Source organism: Mustela nigripes, chromosome 2 (assembly GCF_022355385.1).
Source record: "Mustela nigripes isolate SB6536 chromosome 2, MUSNIG.SB6536, whole genome shotgun sequence".
NCBI lineage: Eukaryota > Metazoa > Chordata > Mammalia > Carnivora > Mustelidae > Mustela > Mustela nigripes.
Window position 1 is genome coordinate 159,014,342 of NC_081558.1, and position 20,113 is coordinate 159,034,454.

The following is a 20,113-nucleotide window of genomic DNA, read 5'->3' on the forward strand; positions in this document are numbered from 1 at the left end:
AGGGAGGACAGATCTGAATTAAATCTAGTTCAGCTGTTTTGAATTAGAAGGGCATATGGGAACTTTCTTCTCTTCAAAGGGAATAAATAGTGGGTTATAGGAAAAAGATGTGTCTCAACTCTTCATAGGGGATCTTCAGGAAATCAGAATGACCAAGTCTTTTCCACATGTCCAGAACTAAGACTGAACTAGAATGAATGTCTATACATTGTATCTTGTTTTTTTATAACCCTGAATTTCTGGTTGCTTTAAACTATTAGGGTGTGCCTAATCAGCCCTGAGGATGTTAGAAAAAGGGTTAGAAGTATGGTTCTAGTTCAGGTTTATGATAAAAGGGAGGAGAGAAGGTTCAACAAGAGATTGCCAATATCTACAAGTCTTAACATAAGTGGAGAGAAGTAAGGGTAAAGTTCAGTGAAGAGGGAGGTAAAGGAGCACTCCTTAATTCATAGCTAGAAAGGGCTCTGGAAAATTAATAGGTTTGAAAAATTGTGCTTATTCACAAATATCTGTGAAAGTCATGGTTTTGATTTCCAAATATGAGCCAGGATCATTAATACATTTAAATAACAATAGTGAATAGTGTTGCGTTCCTCATAGCAGTAAATCACTGTTGTATCTTTTTTTTTTTTTTTAAAGATCTTATTTATTTATTTGACAGACAGAGATCACAAGTAGGCAGAGAAGCAGGCAGAGAGAGAGAGGAGGAGGAAGCAGGCTCCCCGCTGAGCGGAGAGCCCAACTCAGGACTCCATCCCAGGACCCTGCGATCATGACCTGAGCCAAAGGCAGAGGCTTAACCCACTGATCCACCCAGGCGCCCATCACTATTGTATCTTTCACAATGTAGTCTCCCCAAAATACCTGTATTCTTTCTTAAATTAATAATCAGCATGCCCACAGGGCCTCCATAAACAGCAGTAGTATATACCTTAGAAAATTTTAGGGGTAGGATATCATTACTAAGTAAGAATCCAGAGCTTGGCATCTGACCTGTAGATTTTCAATATTTACTTGGTGCAAATCATTGTCAAGAGTTCTGGGAGTCTCTCACCTGACTTCATGTAGACCCTTTTATTGGCCCCTACCCAGGTAAAAAATGAGTTTTTCATATTCTTCCAATGAACAGTGGGCTCCTGGACCAGAATGTTTCAAACTGGGCATATCATGAACTTGAAAATGTATTCTAAGCTTTTGTTTTATCTTTTTCTATTTGAAAGGCTGCGTTTCACCCTCACTGTATTGTCTTTTTAAGGTAAAAGAAAACCGCATGAGACGTGAGAAGGAACTAGAGCGCCAGAGAATGGAGAAGACCCTGAAAAAATCGGTCTTCTTAGAGGCTCAGTATTTGGTGCAGGAAGAGAAGAAAAAGAAGGCTCTGGAGGCCAAGAAAGAGGAGGAGGAGATTCAAAGGGAGATGGTAAAGCTGCGGAGGGAGATAATTGAGAGGAGACGCACTGTGGAAGAAGCATGGAAAATGTAAGCCAACCGTGGTGAGCAGTGTGGAGGGGTTTTTTTGTCTAAGCAGTCATTTTGGAAGTTAAAAATATGGACATTGTGGTAACAAAATACAAAGAAGAAATCACCCACGATTCCACAATCTTAACAAATTGTTTACATTTTTCTAATTCTTCTGGGTCTTGATCCCTTTACATATTTAATTGCAACCATAAAGTTCATTTATTTTGCTTGTTTTAATTAACACATGGCCCAGAGTCCTGAGGTCTCAGTTCCATTGAGTTCCTAGACTGTAATTTATGTAATGACCTTCCCCCCATCCGATAAGCATTTCAACTATTTCAGGTTTTTCACCATATAATAATGCAGTGGGTTTCCTTAAGCACAGAGTTTTTTACACCCTTTGGCATGTAATTACCGAGTTAAATGGTATGGGCCTTTGAAGACTCTTGAAACATTGCCAGATGGCTTTCCCAATGGGTTGTCCTTATTTACACTGTTGCTGGCAGTGGGCCGGTTTACCACACACTTCTTAGTACCCGGAGTACTATCACTATTTTTGCACTTTTAATAGGTATTATATTGGTTAGTTTGCATTTCTTTGGTTACCTGAACAGTGTTAAAGTTGTCTGCTAATTGTGCAGACACCTTTGTGAAGGGTTTGAGTGTCTTATCTTCTGATAATCATACAGACTCATCATTGCCTCCCAACCACTGATAAAGAACAAGAATATCTGACATAAGAGGAAAATCAAAGTAGTCCTCACAGGATGTAGTACTGTTGTGTATCCGCATGCAGAAAATGAGCTTCTAAATGAAATAACTAGTGTATTTATTCTGAGAAACAGCACTGATGCATGAACTGCAAAATGCCTTGGAGCAACGTGCCTGAAGGGACTGAATACTCAAACTCAGAGGCCAGAAAGACCTATTAGATAATTCCTCCCGCCCCCATCAGCCTACACAGCTTTTACCCCTGTGGTCCTGATTGCTCTGATTCTACCCAATTTAAAACAGCTCGGCAGTGGACAGAGTGCTCCGCTCTTTCAAGTGCCGGGCTCAGGCCTCCTCCAGACGCCATTCCTTTCAGAAAGCAATCACCGGTGTTTTAGTGAATTCTTGCTAAGGTCGACCTTACTTTTCAGATTGCTTTTAAACCCTGAAAAATCTAGGCTGACCTAAAATATATCGTGAAAACAAGTAACATTTGATGGTAGCGGGATGCTCTGTTCATAGCGGGCACTCGACAGATGCTCATGACCACTCATTTCTTTTAAAAGTTAAAATCTTATTCATGGTTACAGTGATTCAGATAACATGCGATAGTGCTAGCAGAGGAGCTGATTTAAACGTTCCAGAAGGCAATTTGGCAATAAACAACAGGAGCCATAAAGTTGGTGTTACTGGTTGACCTGGAAATTCCTCTTAGGAAAAGACCCCTAAGAAAATGATCAGAAATCCAGACAAAGATTTGTGCACAAAGATAATATAATGTTATTCATAATGGACATTAATAAATACTGGAGAAATTAATGAAAATGGTTATACAGTGAGACAGTACTGACATATTGTCTGGTTTTGTTTTTTTTTTTCTGGACATATTTATGGCTTTTATATCTCCAGTTTTTCACAGTGGGCACCTGTCCCTTTCATAACAGATAGAAATTTTAATGTTATTTTAGAAAATCAGATCCATGGTATTAGAACTGTATTTCTTTAAATGGCCACTGGGATCTGCCTATAGCTGTCTAATATAACATTGTTATGGCATTTGGATAGAGTCAATAAAATTTTATTATCAATAGAGCTTTTTAATTTATCTGTGAGCTACCCTAAATCTGCTTCATTGCATAGTTTCAAAATATCTCCTCTAAGAGATTTATTAATTATTAATTTATTAATTAAGGGGAAAATGGCAACTTTATACTGGAGAGGTCCCCTTAACCAAGTGATGGTTAACATCACCAATAATAAGATACAACATTGTGTGCTCCATGTCGATGAGAATATAGAGTATTCTGGCATCCCTCCCAACTTGAGTTTCTGTAAGTTGAAGGTAGAATTCAGAAAGACAGATTTGTGTGAGTTTTCACAGCTGGTTTGTGGCCAGAGCCCATGAATACCAATTTCTGACTAGCTACTGTTTTTACTGTATTGTTGGTAGTATATAGGCCTTCCACACATACATGTACATATACTTTAGTACACTCCAAGAAAAAGGCAGTGACTTACCGTGAGCTTGCTTGAATTGGCGTGTAGAAGAGGGATGACCTGGTTGAGAAAGGATATGTGGGTAAGATAGAGGATGACCAGAGAAATGAGCAACAAAGTTACAGAGCAATTCCTGTCACTTGCCTGAAGGCTTTTTCCTTATTGTTATTAATTTCTGTTTTTTCTCTTTTCAGCTATGTTAGAATGAATACAAATTCCACTCTCTCCTTACACAAGAATACCTGATTCTTTTATTATTTTTCTCCTTAGAAACTTTGTAAAAAGGCTTGGGGTAAAAATCTCATCCCTTTTTTTAACCTGAGAGTCCTTTTTTTTGTCCCTCCCTTGAAAAAAAAGAGAGAACTTATGTCTACATGTTGTTAACTCTCAAATTTTGATCAAAGTATCCCTCAATGATAAACTCAGTAAAAATACTTCACTAAAATATTTATAGGGTTTTCTACTTTTCAGAGTATAACAGATTCTTATTTCATTTAATCTTCATTTTATAAAGGAATAAACTAAGGCTAAAAAAAAAAAAAAAAAAACCTCCCTACAATGTAGTTTTAGAACCAGATCTAAAAATCTGTCTTCTGGGGACGCCTGGGTGGCTCAGTCGGTTGAGCGGCTGCCTTCGGCATGGGTCATGATCCCAGCGTCCTGGGATCGAGTCCCATATCAGGCTCCTTGCTCGGCGGGGAGCCTGCTTCTCCCTCTGCCTCTGCCTGCCACTCTGTCTGCCTGTGCCTGCTCTCTCGCTCTCGCTCTCTCTCTCTGACAAATAAATAAAAAAAAATAAAATAAAAATCTGTCTTCTGATGGAAAATTCAGTGTTCATTCCACCATAGTAGGTAGTAATTACCCATCATTAAGTCTGTTGTTCATACATGTGTTTTTTAAATTGTTAACAGAGAGAGGAAAAAGCAAGAAGAAAATTCTCCAAAAAATGCCAAAAAAGGCATGTTTCAAAATGATTATATTCTTCTGGATGAAGAAAAAATGTCAAAAGAAAGAAAGAAGAAACTGAGGGAGTTATTAATCCAGACTTTCAAGGAAAATCATCAGGTGGGAATTATAACCTCTCTTTTTTCAGCGTTCTGTGACATAAATGACAGAGGGCTCCATCAGAGATGGGCCAGTGTCTCACTAAAGCCCAACGGAGCCTCATCACAAATACCAAATTGCCCACACTGTTGGTTCTGTGCTGCCCAGCTGGCCAAAGGCATGGGACAGTGCTCCATTCCCCTGTCTGGGGGCTATTCTTATAGATACTCTGTGTAATCTTGGGAAATCAGGTGTGATTTAGGGTGGCTTCCTAAATTACTCTTCAATAGCATGTAACTACTAATGTAGATCTCTGGTAGGTTTTGAAAGCTTGGCTTCCACAGTCTTCTGGATTATTCAGAATTATTCAGAAAAGTCACTTGCCTTCTGCAAGGATACACTTCTCCTTTTTATGGTCTGCATTTTTATTACTCTTTTCTCCTTTTACTTTCACTTTTTGTAAAAAAAAAAAAAAAAAAGGTTACTTTTTATTGACAGATGGGCTTCCTTTCCAGGCCATCTAAGCAGAAGTTTCTCTCAGTGAAGTGGGATTGACAGCAGTGTGCATTTAGGACTTATAACATTTCAGGTGAAAGGGATTAGTTGGAATGTTTGTAAAATGAGAAGGTTGGATGAGAAAAGATAAATATGGATATTTTATATTTCTTACAACACCCACCCAGAGCCTTAGGCTTTCCTGAAATTCAGTGAAAGTTAGTGAAGTGAATGCAGGAGTGCACAGATTTAACAAGAAAAAAGACAATGTCAAGAATGTATTGAGGGAGCTTGATAAATATAGGACAGACCCACGGAAGTCCTGGAAATCAATAACAGGAATTTGAATATAATATTGATAACTGGGATATGAGCAAAAGCATAATCTAAATGATTGAAAAAGAGAGAGACATGAGGTGCCTAGGAGGCTCAGTCAGTTAAGCATCTGCCTTTGTCTCAGGTCATGATCTCAGGGTGCTGGAATGGAGTCCCGCATCAGGCTTCCTGCTCAGCGGGGAGCCTGCTTCTCCCTCTCCCTTGTGCTCACTCTCTCTCTCTCAAATCTTAAAAAAGAGAGAGAGAGGGACGCCTGGGTGGCTCAGTTGGTTAAGCAGCTGCCTTCGGCTCAGGTCATGATCCCAGCGTCCTGATGAGCAATTATTGAGATATAGAACAACAAGAGCTTTGGTCAGAATTTTGGCTTTAGGATTAGTGAGGGAAGAGTAGCAGGAGGAAATGTTAAGAGTTGGGATTAACATTTTGAGAAAGATTGGCAAGGACTCAGATGTTGTATCCTTCACAAGACAGAATTGATGTGTTCTACAATAACAGTTTAGATTTCTGAAGGAAAATAGGAAAGGAGATAGTACTCAGGGGGCCATCTAGAGAAGAAGTGAGGAAACGTGCCATGATACATTATCCAACCAATGAGCGATGAATAAGACATGTGTTTTCTAGAAACTTAATTTTTAAATTTCAGTGAAGTTCACTGTACAGGAAGAAATAATACATGTTTTAGATATAAGTGGCTAGCTATGAATTTTAGACACTTGTAAAGAGTTTTACAAAATTAATGGTCTACCTAAAACAGATTACTCAGTTTTAAAAAGACCAACCAGTATAACTTAAAAATGTGATTATGAGTAAATTATCTCCAGTCCTCACAGATTCTGCTTGATCTAAACCTACACTATATTGTTGTTAAGTTCTTATTTTGAAATAATTTTAGACATACAGAAAAATTGCAAAAACAAGACACAGAATACCTGAATTCCCTTCATGCAGCTTTCCCCAATGCTAACACCTTATACAAGTGTAGCATAATTATCAAAACTAGAAAATTAACCTTGGTACAATAACATTAAACATCATTAGCTAAACTTAATAGAATATCACCAGTTTTTCCACTCTATCCTTTTTCTATTCCAGGACTCAGCCCGTGATTCTGCATTAGAGAATGCCTAGGAGTATATAGCTAGAACTCAGTCCATAATTCTCTTTCATATAGCTGTCATGTCTCCTTTGCCTCTTCCAGCTTTATGACAGCTCCTCAGTCTTTCCTTGTCTTTTGCAACCTTGACATTTTTTAAAGGTACTGATCAGGTATTTTGTAGAATGTCTCTCAATATGGGTTTTCTGATATTTTCTACTGCTTAGTTTGAGATTTTGCATTTTGGGCAAGATTCCTACAAGAAGTGATGCTGTGGCTTCTCAGGATCATATTGGGGGTACACAATGTTTGTATGCTGGGTTTCTGTACTGTAAAGTATCTTTAATTTTTATTTTTTATTTTTTTATTTTTTTAATTTTTTGAGAGAGATTGAGCATGAGCAAGCGTGAGTGGGGCAAGGGAGAGAGGGAGACAGAGAATCTCAAGCAGGCTCCATGCCCAGTGCAGAGCCTGATCTCACAACCCTGAAATCATGACCTGCGCTGAAACTAATAGTCAGAGGCTTAACCAACTGAGCCACCCAGGTGCTCCTGTACTGTAAAGTTACCATATCTCCTTTGGAATGTCTTAGAGGAGATATTGTAAAACTATGCAAATACCCTGTTTCTCCTTAAATTTTGACTTGTTAATTTTAGCATCCATTGGTAGATCTTGCCTGTAACATTAATGTATTTGTCTAATGATGATACTGTATTTCCCTCATTTCTTCTCCATTTATTAATTGAAATGTTTCTAGAAAGAAAACCTGTCCTTTCTCCCCACTTATTTTTTCCTTCATTCAGTTGTATCTTTTATCAGTATGGGCTCATGGATATTTATTTTATTCTGTGGGTAATCTATTACTATCATTGTTTACTCTATTACTCAGATTGTTCTACCTTTGGCCATTGGGAAATCTTTTAGGTTGACTTCTTTTTCTTTCAAAATTCTTCTGTCCTTTTTTGAGCACTTTCTTTTTGGCACTGTAGGACATTCCAGGCCCATCTTGTAGTTTCCCTGTTCTAGCTGTGGAATCAACCACTTGTACATGAAACTCTAGTTTCTTTATTGGAGAATAGTATTTAGAAACCCAAATATGAACAGTGCTATGACTTACATATTCATGTATGAGTTACTGCTACTGGGGTGTCACTACTGAGCAAACAGAGCTGGGAAATGTGTGTATACTAACCCAGATATATAGACATTATATGTATTTCTCTGTTTGTCTATCTATATACATATTAAAATCTGTGAGTCATACTGGTGTCTTGAATTCCAGTACAGTAACACAGGGGTCATCGTATCCTTCCCTCTTCCTTATTTATAACTTCTTTCTATAACTATCTGTATGTTTATTAAAATAATCATGAGTTCATAATGATGCCTTTAGCCCTAATCCAGCACCACACGTTTCAGTGTACCTGTTCCCCCTTGCTTCTTTATAATTCCTTTCTCTGGCAGTGAGAAACCTGGTGCCCATTATCCAAAATAAATTTACTTATTTAATCCTGATGCACTATAAAAGTAGTTTCAGAATTGCTGACCCGTACTGCTATGTAAATAAATTTACTAACTAGAGTACAATATTTGTACATTATTTTCATTTTCATGTTCATGTCATATTCAACCAGAATATTATTACTTAAGTTAGTTCTGGTCTTCCCCTTCTGATTCAGTGTGATTATGTTATTCATTTGCTATATGGCTAGTGAACCTGTAATTTTTATTTCCCCCGTGTATGTGAGTGTAACTGAGACACAGGGAAAATCCACCTGCCAGACTCCTCAGGCTTTTACGTAGACTTGGCTGGAGACAGGACAGTCCTCTGGTAAATGCCACGGATTAGCAGGCCCCTTGGGCTCATTACCTTGGCCCCAGTCCACATCTCCTCACCTGGTTCTAAAGGAGCCTAAAGCTGCCCTTGGGTAATGAAACGTGGACACTCAGCAGCCTCAATACGACCACAGGATGAAAAGGGGGAGAATGCCTAGCCGGCTTGCAGTGAGTGGCTAGATAACAGGAAACTCTTGTCAGCACCCTCAGAATGGTTCACTGGCACAAACCCAACAGCAAGCTATATAGAGTATTTGTAGGAAGACTTTAAAGAATCTGTTTCTAGGAGGAGTTCCAGTTCAAGCTCCTTTAATTCTTGTAATTCCCTGTGCTTTAACTGTGGGTTGTATTTGTTCCCACAAACAATCTCTTAGCATCATGTGTGGGCCCAGTCATTCAATAGGAGACTTGTGAGAGAAACAGAGCTGGCCCTCTCATCCAACCGGAAGTTCAGGTGCAGCGGTGTCCATGTGTCTTCCCCACATATTCCATTGCCTGGTCTCTTTGTTTTATCAAAAACATCTCTTTTTGTATAGACACTTTCTACTTCGATTTTCCATCCTATTTTCTCTTTGATCTTGCAGTGAAATCTCTCGGGGAAATGCAGCAATCCTCATGTCATTGCTAATTAGCAGAAACAACAAGGGATTAACTATGAAACTCTTATACTATTTGGGATATGGCCCTCTTAATTCTCACCCTGTTCCAAAATACATTTTATGTTTTCTTAGGAAGATGAGAAAGTCTGTGATCTCTTGCTGCTTGTGAAAGTTGAAGATGGATTGATACTAACTTAAATCTTAATTCTGTGGGGGAAGGTTTTTGGTTGCTTATGGTTGGGTTTCTCTGTTAGTAAGATTAATAGTGACCCAAAGGAATCATTGCTTAAGGCATAGCACCTTCTAAACCACCACGCCCCCCCGCCCCAACTAAACCAGGGGAACATGAAGATACATGGAAAAGAAGCCTGGATTTTTCTGAAAAGATGATGAAAATTGTAGTTAAGCACCTCGATTTATATAGCACGATTCATCCCCAAAGATCTTCGCTCTCTCGGGGCTGCCTACATGCCACTGAAGTAAAGCCATTTCTGAGTGGAAACATAGCAACCATCCTCTCTCTGTCTAAGGAAGGAAATGAGGGAAAAGCCTCTTTGCAAATAAAACTGCAGAGAAAGAAATGTCGGGCACACGTGAAGGACATTGGGATTCTTATAACTCTCCCCTCTAAGCTTACTGCCAAAGAGCGAGTGTAGTATGAAACAGTAAATATTACTTCATACAGCTAACTCTGGGAAATTTCCAAGTAAAATTTTATCAGCATTAGTAAGGAGGTGGTTTATTCTGCTGTTCTATTCTGTCTTACCCTCACCCTGTGAGTCACTCATGTTTTGCATTCTCCCAGAAGGGACAGTGAGGGCCACTTTACCGAAACATCGTGTTGGTATGTTTCTTTTCAAAATGCCATGGAGCCGTGTTTGAGCCAGAGGTTCCAATTCATGTATAAGTAATATTTTTGTCTTTTGAGAAAACTACTGATTAAATTCTGCTTTTTAAAAAATGAGAAAAGAGCCTTTGGCATAAATGGAACCCATTCCATAAAATTTTACAGTATAAAATATCTTTTCTCCTAAACATTCTCCTAACATTTCAGGTGAAAACCACATGGGTAGAAACAAATAACATCATATTGTTTTACTGTCAGACTACCCTGGAGGTGAACCTAACATTTTTCTCATATATTCTGAGGTGAGCTGTACTCTTGGCTTAGGTCGAGTGTGTGTGGCTGGGAGTGGGGGAGAATGGGCAGGGACTGGGTGTTGGTAGAGGGGGAAGGAAGTCTAGAAGAAAAAAGGAAGAAAGGAGAGAGGTCATGGGAAGCAGCAGATATGCCCTCCCTGAAAACCGGTCTAAGCTACGTTGAGGAAGGAGGACTGTGCTAATGACTAGTCAGGTTATAGGTTGTATCGTGATCATTCTTTGAAAGATCCCAGAGAGTTTTGCTCGTTAATAATTTACTGCACGGGGGGTGCCTGGGTGGCTCAGTTGGTTAAGCGACTGCCTTTGGCTCAGGTCATGATCCCGGAATCCTGGGATCGAGTCCCGCATCAGGCTCCCAGCTCCATGGGGAGTCTCCTTGTCCCTCTGACCTCCCCTCTCATGCTCTCTCTCTCTCTCACTCTCACTCTCAAATAAATAAGTAAAAATCTTAAAAAAAAAAAATTTACTGCACAGTACGATTAAGCAATTGCTTTCTGAAATTGTATTATTTCTGAAGTGAAAAAGAACTAGATTAATAAAAGCAATATTATTGATTGAAGTTCTTAGCAGAAATTAAGAAGAATTTACAAAATGTCCTTCTGTTGGCAGTACATACGCACACATTTAATGAGTGAAGTGACAGAATGTCTGATGTATGGGCTTTATTTGTAAATATTCCAGAAAAAAAAAAGTGGATGAAGGAAAGAGAAAATAAGATCAGCAAAATGTTGTTAATCTTTAAAGCTGAATGAGGAGTTTATTCTTCTGTTCTACTTTTGGGTATGTTTGTTCAATTTCTATAATAAGGGTGTTTTTTGTTTTTGTTTTTGTTTTAAGTTTAAAAAAGGAAGGAGAAAAAAAATTTAAATACCGAAGTTAAAAGAGCTTTACATCTTCTGGGATATAACAAAAGTAGCTTTCTTTCTGTAACCAGTGTTAGCTTTTCTCACAGATTTGGTTGTCAGAGTTTGGGCCTCTGGGCTTTTCCGTGGAACCAGACATTGTCTAGGTCTTAGCACTGTGTGAAGAGAACTGAATGTATTTTTCCCTAATGTAATTAGTTACAGGAGTGTTTATGCTTTGGGGTAGGGGCACTACAGTTTCCTCGCTTTTCTTTGGGGCATAATTATGAAAATCAGGAGTAGGGTTGGTCACAGGATACTCCTTCTGAAGGGCATTCATTTTGCCCCAGTGGGATCCTCCTCTCTCCAACCCCCAGGGACTGCAGAGGTTCCGTGAGGCTTTTGCCTAGCTGTAGTGGTCCCCAAAAGGAAAAAAGTTACATTTACGTAGCTATAGACCCCCTATTCCTTTGGGCCAGGGAGCAGCAAGGAGTCACCAGGCAGGGTCCTAGGGGGCGCGTAGCTTTCTTCCTGACGTGGAGGCAAGTGTTGGCCAACTCCCCTCGACCACTGGTTGCACCATAGTTAGTTCTGTTCAGCAGAAATAAATTGTAAACTTGTTGACATTTTTGTCCTCTTTACAATGCATTGTTTATTTTTTCATGACTGAGAATTTTGATGCAATTATCACTGAGCTTTCTGACAAAAGGGAAATAGCTGAGGAATTTTGATGAGTTACCCACTTCATTAATCAGAACAAGCATCTCTAGTGACAGGGTTAGAATTACAATGAAGATTAGATAGCAAATTGCTGTTCCACCTAACGTCAATCACTCTCCGTGACAGCAGTGTGATTACACTTCAGGGAAGAGCTTTTCTTGCCAACAAAAGGAGGGCAACTCCAGTGCAGGTAATAAATTTAGCAGGGCGAGCTGTCATTTCTTTTCTTGAGTGGAATCCTTAACGATCAAATGGTGTCTTGTGGAAGATTTTGAGAGGAGAAGAGCATTTCCCTTAAAAACTTTCAAAATTTCACTTTATAGTATTTTATTTTATAAATTATTAGAGATAATGTATTTAGGAACAGTTCTTCCCACCATGATTTTCAGAATTTTACTTACCTGTAGAAAACCTTAATTTTCACCACTACTATGTTAAAGTTAAAATCCATGACTCTATTTGAAAATCTATCAGAAATACAACATGGGGCAGAAATAAAGGAACTGGGTAAGAAAGGGAGGGAGGTCAGCCTAGTCGTCCAGCTAGTTAAAACATTGAATTCTGAAACAAAACTTATTAATTAGAATGTATTAAACAGTATATTCCTCTTCCAACCCGACTATGCTATTAAATAATAATTCTTTTTTCAGAGAGCAAAAGGATAGAGCAGAGTTGTCGCTCCAGAGTGCAGTACTGAAGAGGAGAAGCAGGCCTGGGAACAGCAGGGACTCAGCTGGGGGGAGAGGTAATAGAAGGAATAAATAGCTCATGACTATGGAAGTATGCCACTTCTCATCCCTTCTAAATAAAAGCAGAGTGCTGGCATCTTCCAGAGAAGACAGGACTGAGAATATTCTCCTTTCCCAAATATTTTCCTCTAGCCACATTTATGAGACCTCCGTTTGCCTGAATAACGTTTGCTATGAGTCAAGAATAACTAAGTGGCTATTCTTGGTTCATACTTGTATTTTTTCATTTAAATTTTAATGGGATTGCCCTTTTGAATAGACAGGAAAAAAAACAATCAATTGATTTCAAGAAAGCAGTTGCTGTGAGTCTGTCACTTTGCTGTTACCACCTTCTATGTAGTAAAACTGAATTACAGGCCTTTAAAACTGATCATTTCCCTTTCAAAATCCAAACATAACTGTTTTAAAGAAATACATTGACTATAGCATTTATGAACTCAAATTTTCCCCTCTTAATTTCAGTTTTACTCTAGAGGTGCTCTTCTACCATAGTTAGATATGTACTGACTTCTTTCTCTTTCAGTATAAAAGAAACAAAGATTTTGCCCTTCGTTTTTAGGAGACTTTTTGGCTAATAGTTTGGGTCATCAGGATGCCAGAATGTTTTGGTTTTAGCCTTAGGTGTACCACTAACTTTTCACTCTGTGAATTTAGTCATTAACCCTTCTCTACATGAAGTTCAGCTTGGTAAGGAAATCATAGTAATACCTGCAGTCTCTCTGTTTTCTAATGATGGTCTATGAGTTAATAAAATGCATATAAGGGGCACCTGGGTGGCTCAGTGGGTTAAGCCTCTGCCTTCGGCTCAGGTCATGATCTCAGGGTCCTGGGATCGAGCCCCGCATTGGGCTCTTCACTCAGCAGGGAGCCTGCTTCCTCCTCTCTCTCTGCCTGCCTCTCTGACTACTTGTGATCTCTCTCTCAAATAAATAAATAAAATATTTTAAAAAATGCATATAATATTGTGCTTACAGTAATGCCTTGAACTTAATAGACAAGGAATGTAGAAATCCAAGAAGTACACTATTAATAGTGTTATTATTGTCTAGGTGGATTATGTTTATACTATTTCATCATTAGATATATTCTAGGAGTTAAAATTAGAGATAGCTGTACATCAAGAGGAGTCTCTTAAATGAATTTGGTAAACAGAGGATATTTTCTTTTAACAATGGCACACAAGTTAACAGTATATTTTTTTCATGCTGTATTTTGTGGGTTAGACTGGCAAATAATAATGCAAAAACTCAACCTAGCAACTATGTGTATGTCTTTTCCTTTTTATGACTGCAGGCATAACCTGTGTTCAGCAAATCTCCCTTCCTTCCTCCATCTCTTCTTTTCTTCCCTTACTTCCAGGGGATCTAAGGTGAAGGTCTAGACATGATGGAAAGGGAGTGAGAGCTTTTTAAAGTTTGCCATGGTTTCTCCTGATAAATAATAATAAAGATTTTGTAATTTGTCTAAATGGGAATAGACCTGAATTCTTGTGTAAGAAAACACTGCTAGCCAAATGGGCTGTTTCTAAGAATTCTAACATATGCTCCCTTAGGTTATTAGTCTTTTATTTGCCCTCTTTCCCTACAACCTCTCAAAAGAGAGATTATATCATAATTTTGTTCAGAGTTCTCCAATTTAAACCCAGTGGTGGCTGCTTACTAGATGTTGAAATAGTGAATGGTAAGTGTTGTTACACAGATAGAAGCAGTTAATACAGCTGACACCGGGAAAGCTAGCAAGTGCTTGAAGCTGGTCATCAGGCCCCCCTCTGCCTCCCACAAAGTCACTTACTGTGATGTTCTTTTCTGTTGTATTGCTACCGACACTTGGTACAACTCTCACATTTTCCATTTTCATTTATGGGACTCAGTCCCCTCCTTCTGGAGGCTCACAGTCTAGTGGAAACCAGTAAACAGGTAGTTACAGTACAGTGTAATGAGTGTTTTGATGGAAGAAAGCAGAGGTTGCTCCAGGAACACAGTAGAAGAATGCTTATATTTGGGGAGAGTGGTTGGTAACAGGAGAACTTCCAGAGAGAAGTGATTCCTGAAGTAGTCAGTCAAAGAAAGGGCAGAAAAGGGGGACTAAGAAATTAGTATGAACATAGGAAAGTGTTAAACAGTGTGGTTGATGTAAGGCCAAGAGCTGAAAGTTACGGGATGTAGTGGGGACATGAAGTTTACTGTGCAGGTTGGAGATGTAGGCACGGGCTAGATCTCAGAGATTTTCTTAGACTAAGACCATGAATAAAGTACTTCTCTGGGGACATCCTTAGGCTCAGTGGAACTTACTGTCAGATGCACATCGTAGAAGATTCCAGACATCCCAAGCAGCTGGTCTCTAGGCACTCACCAAAGCTCTGTCATGGTCAGTGGTGGCTCAGCTGAAGCTATCTTGTTTCCAGGGACCAGAGACCCCCATTCTGTCCTCCAGAGGGTCTTCCAGATTCCTTTGTGCAGGACATCAGCAGTGTTAATAATAGGAATGAATTAATCAGTTGGTATTTTAAACTCCAAGACAAGCTGGCAATCTTACTGGAAACAGTTGTTTCAAGCTTTTCAAACAAGTCCCTGAACTCGAGTCTTAGATGTGACTGTTACTCAGGCTCCCCATAGGACTGATGCTTTACAGGGAGAACCAAGTATTGGAGTTTAAGTCATGAGCCTGAGAGTACCTCAGCTGCATGACTTGAATATTTGTTGTCGTTATTAACATAAAGCGATTGTACTTTGTTCCCTTCCATCAAGACAGCAGTTCCTAGATTTGCAAGAAAAAGTGTGAGGGGGGAATCTGAGGTGACAGTTCTCGGTATTAGATATTAGAGACACGAGTGCTCGTCAGTGGTGATTTTCCACAAATTTCTATTGCAGTGTCAAAAACGATATTTCTCTGCCTGGCACAAGCTGATTCTTGATCATAGGATTAAGCTGGGTAAAGCTGGGACCCTGTCCGACTGGAAGTTTCAACTGAAGGTCCTGAGGGCCTGGAGAGACTACACCAGATCCCAGAAGTTGGCGCGGGAGACTGAAGCCATGCAGAATGACCTTAGGGAAGAAAACAGGTACTGTTATTTGTATCATGAAAACCCTGGTGTGTTTAGGGCATTTTTCCTCATGAAGAATTCTGAAATAAGCTCTAAAAAGTAGATCTTCTATTATAAAATGTGGTTATTGCTGGGGTTTTTTTTCCTCTAGAAAAAAGCTAGAAAATTTTAACTGAAAATTCTAAGTGAAAAACATTTAATTAAAATATGCTATTGTCCATGCTTTCCTTTTTGGTGGAAGCAAGTATTAGTCTTTTTCCCTGGTGCTCTGATGTCACTGCATTGCGCCTTGGGCCACCTTACAATTCAGAAGACAGAGTTTGGTTTAAACACCAGTAATTCTCATTGATAGAAATCCCTGTCTACACACAAAATGTTAATTAGGAACACAGGGAACACCCATCTGGGAGGACAGACCTGCCAAGGTAATTCCTCCCACTCCTCCATCTTTTGTTCCACACCCTGTTTAGAGGTTTTGATACCTTTATATTGGCTCCCTCTTACGCTTGTGAATGACAGAATTTGTCTTCAAATAAAACTTGCTTTGTCCCAGCATCTTAAAATTAAATACATTTTCTTCTTTTCATTTCCAAGTTCAACTTTGCACCCTTGAACCAAAATCATGGCTTTAAAAGGAACCATTTGTTTATTTGGGGGTAGGGACAGTTTATGTTCTTGTGTGTGATCACTTCTCTCACCAGCAACTCTGTTAGCCATTCAGGATGAAACTTGAATGAATGGTATGTGAAATCATTGTTACGTAGAGGGGAAATAGCGCCCCCTAGATGTGACAGCATCTGGCCCCCGGGGTGGATTCACAGGAGCCTGACGCATAGCCTCACAGTTCTGTAGGGGAGACAGGATTTAGAAACGGGACAAGTGCTGAGCAGCATCATAAACTGCATAGTGTGTCCCCTGTGCCACTGAGAATTTAGCAGAACAGAGTGTCACAGGGACTGGGGAAGCTCCTACAGAGTGCCAGGAAGGGCTTCATCAGGAAGGTAGGTCGTGAACTGGACTCCTTACCACAAGTAAGGAGTCCTTACCATGCCTAGGTGGGGAAAGGGAGATGAGGTAATGGCATGTAGTGTAGCCATCCAGGTGGGCTGGAGATCATCAAGTATGTGGTTCTCAAGTTCATCAACTTGCGAAAGTCCTTGAATGCCACGACGAGAAGTTTAGGGATTCTTTGTTAAATAAAGGTGAATTTTTGACAGATTTTAAGCAGAAAGATGACTTCGTTTCCCTTTCTTTACAGTATGCTGGGGGAATCTTCATTGGGGTGGGAGGAGGAAAAAGGCAGCATAGAAAACTCTTTCCCATAATTTGTTTCTAAGTTCTCAGTACCCAGTGATTGATAAAAGGAATTGGGATGATAGCCTACTGATAAATGAATGGCTAGCAGGGTTTGCTGGGTAAAAGAGGGAAACTGGAGGTGCTATAAAGGGGAAGCAACATGAGTGAGGGCATGAAGGGAGTAGAAACTGAGTAAGGAAGTTAAAAGTGTCCTGTAAAATTTACATGCTAGAAGAAACTTGTGGAAGAAAATCTGAAGAACTTGAGATTTCATTCCAATTAAACTGTTTAAATATAAAAATCACTAAATGGGTATTTCATAATAGCATGATGTGCCAATTTTTTTAAAGATCTTAGAACTTTTTGTCTCGTATCTGTGAATTATTTTCAGGTGTCTATTTTTAAATGTTCAGAATGGGTACTACATTTTTTTAAGTGCCAGAGTTAGAAAACACAATAATTTTTTTACTACAAACTTTAGAGCAAAAAAATCTTAGAGTAGGAAGTCACCTCAAGGATCATCTAATCCTGCCCATCATTTTATAGATGTTAAAAGAAAGGCCTAGAGAGAGTAAACGACTCTCTCAAGGTCTTGAAGGTAAGAGTAGCTAATCTGAGACTAGAGTCTGGCTTTTTGATTCTGAGTCAGATGCCTTTTCCTATACCACCCTGCTTCTGTGTTAAATGTTAAATTGCATCTAGGTGTTAAGACAGCCACATTTTTCAGTTCTATGGCAATTTACTTGAGATGGTTGCAGATGAAAAGTAAAGCAGTAATTAAAAGATAAGTTATGCTAGAAACATGAGAAGAAAGGAGCTGTTAAATACAAACCATCCTTTGTGCTGCTTTCCTACAAATCCCTGGCTCCTCTGCATGTTTTTCTTGGTTCTAGAAATTAAGTTGGGTGTTTTTGTTCAAAGAAGGTTGGGATATTAAAGGTGGGGAAAAGCTCAGGAGTAGATCCTATGAGCAGAAACCAAGAAATGTCAGTGGGATTGAGCATGTCTAGAGAGTCTCTTCTATGTTCATCATAGTTTCTCCTTGAACCTCACTGGGCACCAAATATATATTTGTTGAATAGTAAGTGAGTCAGTGAGTGAATGAGCTCTGTGGCTTATCCACCCGGACATGGAAATCATGTGCTGTGCCCATGACTCAGATGTCAGCTATGTCCTCATCATCAAGCTCCTGATCCCCATTTGTTTTTGACACCTAGAGTTTCCCCCCACTGGCCTGTCTCCTGTTCAGGGTCCAGCTTTCCTGGCTTGCTCCTTCCTTCCTTCCTTCCTTCCTTCCTTCCTTCCTTCCTTCCTTCCTTTCTTTCTTTTTTTTTCTTTCTTTTTTCTTTCTTTCTTTCTTTCTCTTTCTCTCTCTTCTATTTTTATCTATCTCTTTTCTTTTAAAAGTAGCTATGAAAGTGGTATTACAACATGCCAGTACCATATCATAATACAATCTCAACATTAACAAATATTCCCAGATCCTGAGAATTCACTTGCTTAGACAATACAACAAAACCTGGTACACACACGAAGTTAGGCCCTTTGATCCTCTCTCCCTTCCTCTCTTACATTTATGGCCAGCCCTGGACAAAACTAGGAAGAAGCAGAGCTTGTTTTCAGCATCCTCTACCCGCTCTTCCTGAGCCCCTGTTTTCTCAGTTCTCACCTGAGAAGCACCTCTGTCCTTCCCTTACTCACCTCCACATTGCCTGCAGTCCTTCCCTCTCTTGCACCAGAGTTCTGTGCCTTTCCTAGAATATGCTTTTATCTCTTCCCTTTGTCCCTCAAGTCCCTCATACTTTTTTTACTGTGATCCTCAGTTGCTGTTATCCCTCTCAGGAAACTTCTTACACTTTCACAGGTGTCGTCTGGAAACAGTGCCCAAAATGTCAGTGGTGGGGATCTCAGGACTTGAGGGTCCTGTGGCCAACCGGTGGACAAACTGGCCCTTTGGCTTCCCTCAAACCATAGCATTCATTTGTTCACTCGTTTTTTCGTTCCGTTTGATAGAATTTATTCTTTCAGCCAATCAGCTTTACTGCCGTTTACTGGGCACTAGGCTCTCTCCTAAGTACAGGAATGGGGACTTGGAAAAAAAGTGTTAAACGCTTACCTTCTGGGAGTTTTCAGTCTAAGTGAAGTGAAAAATGGTACCCAAATACTAAAAATAATTGCAACAGAAGGCACCACAAGAAAAATACTTAGGAGTGACATAGACTTGGCTATCGTACATTATAATCCCCCGGGGAGCTTTTTAAAAATAGGAATTCATGGGCCCCATCTTCTGAGCGAGAAGTGTGGCTAAGTAGGAGGGGGCGTTTTTTAATTTGGGGAAAAAACTGGTAAACCAGCACATAGCCAGCTTGTGGGAGAGCAGGCTGGGGTGAGCCCACATGCTAGCCTAGAGGTAGGGAGGCTGAGCTAAAAATAGACTGTCAGGTATCCCCATATCCCCACACCTCATTTTAGCATTCTTTTGGGCAATCACTTATGGAGCCCCTCTGCATGTCACGTTCAGTGCTCTTTCCTCCATATTCATCTGGGTATCCAGGCGAGAGGCCAGAAACTACATGGCATCCGAAGCTGGTAAAGCTCCTCATAGGTCTGTCAGACAGGCAGGGGCCCACACTCAGACTGCCTGGCTCGCTTTAAAACTCTTTCAGACAGAATCATTGTCAGCTTCCACTCTTTCCCTGGGGGCTACCTGGTGCATTATTGAATGCATTAGCTTATCCATCCCCGTTCCTGCTCATCCCAAATGCAGCTGTTCGCACCGCTGCTGTTTTCGTGTTCTGCAGCAGATTTCAGCACTCAATCCAATCACGAGTGTGTGGTTATTTATTTATCATTTCTCATTTCCTTTTAAAAAATTCAAGACACTTCTTAGATATCTAGTGGTCTTGTCCTAAGAGAGTGTTAACTTCCATGAGTTTGTTCTATATATTCAGGGGTGTGTGTGTGTGTGTGTGTGTGTGCGTGTGTGTGTGTTTTCAATTAGATCTTTTAAAAAAAAAAAAAAAAAAGTCTTGTAGGACAGGCAATGTAGGTTTTGTTGTTTTTTAGGGTGACACCATTTTTAGAAGGAAACTGAGGCTTAGAAACTTCCAGGGGCTTATCTAGTGTCCCCTGTCTTGTTAGTATTCTTCTGACTTAACAGGTTCTAGAACATGCGCTGATCAGTAAGCATCATTTGAGGTGTTGATCCTGAACAGCACAGTTCATATTTA

General features: G+C 39.7%; 1 protein-coding gene across 3 annotated transcripts in view; it reads left to right on the forward strand.

The window, feature by feature from the left end:
* Window positions 1-20,113, forward strand: part of CCDC191 (coiled-coil domain containing 191) — a 90,928-nt gene that overhangs the window by 18,358 nt on the left and 52,457 nt on the right. For all 3 annotated transcript variants that reach the window (XM_059391938.1, XM_059391935.1, XM_059391937.1), the window contains exons 6-8: window positions 1,256-1,479; window positions 4,581-4,734; window positions 15,415-15,605. In XM_059391938.1, the coding sequence (XP_059247921.1) occupies window positions 1,256-1,479; window positions 4,581-4,734; window positions 15,415-15,605 (569 nt within the window). The remainder of the gene's footprint in view (window positions 1-1,255; window positions 1,480-4,580; window positions 4,735-15,414; window positions 15,606-20,113) is intronic.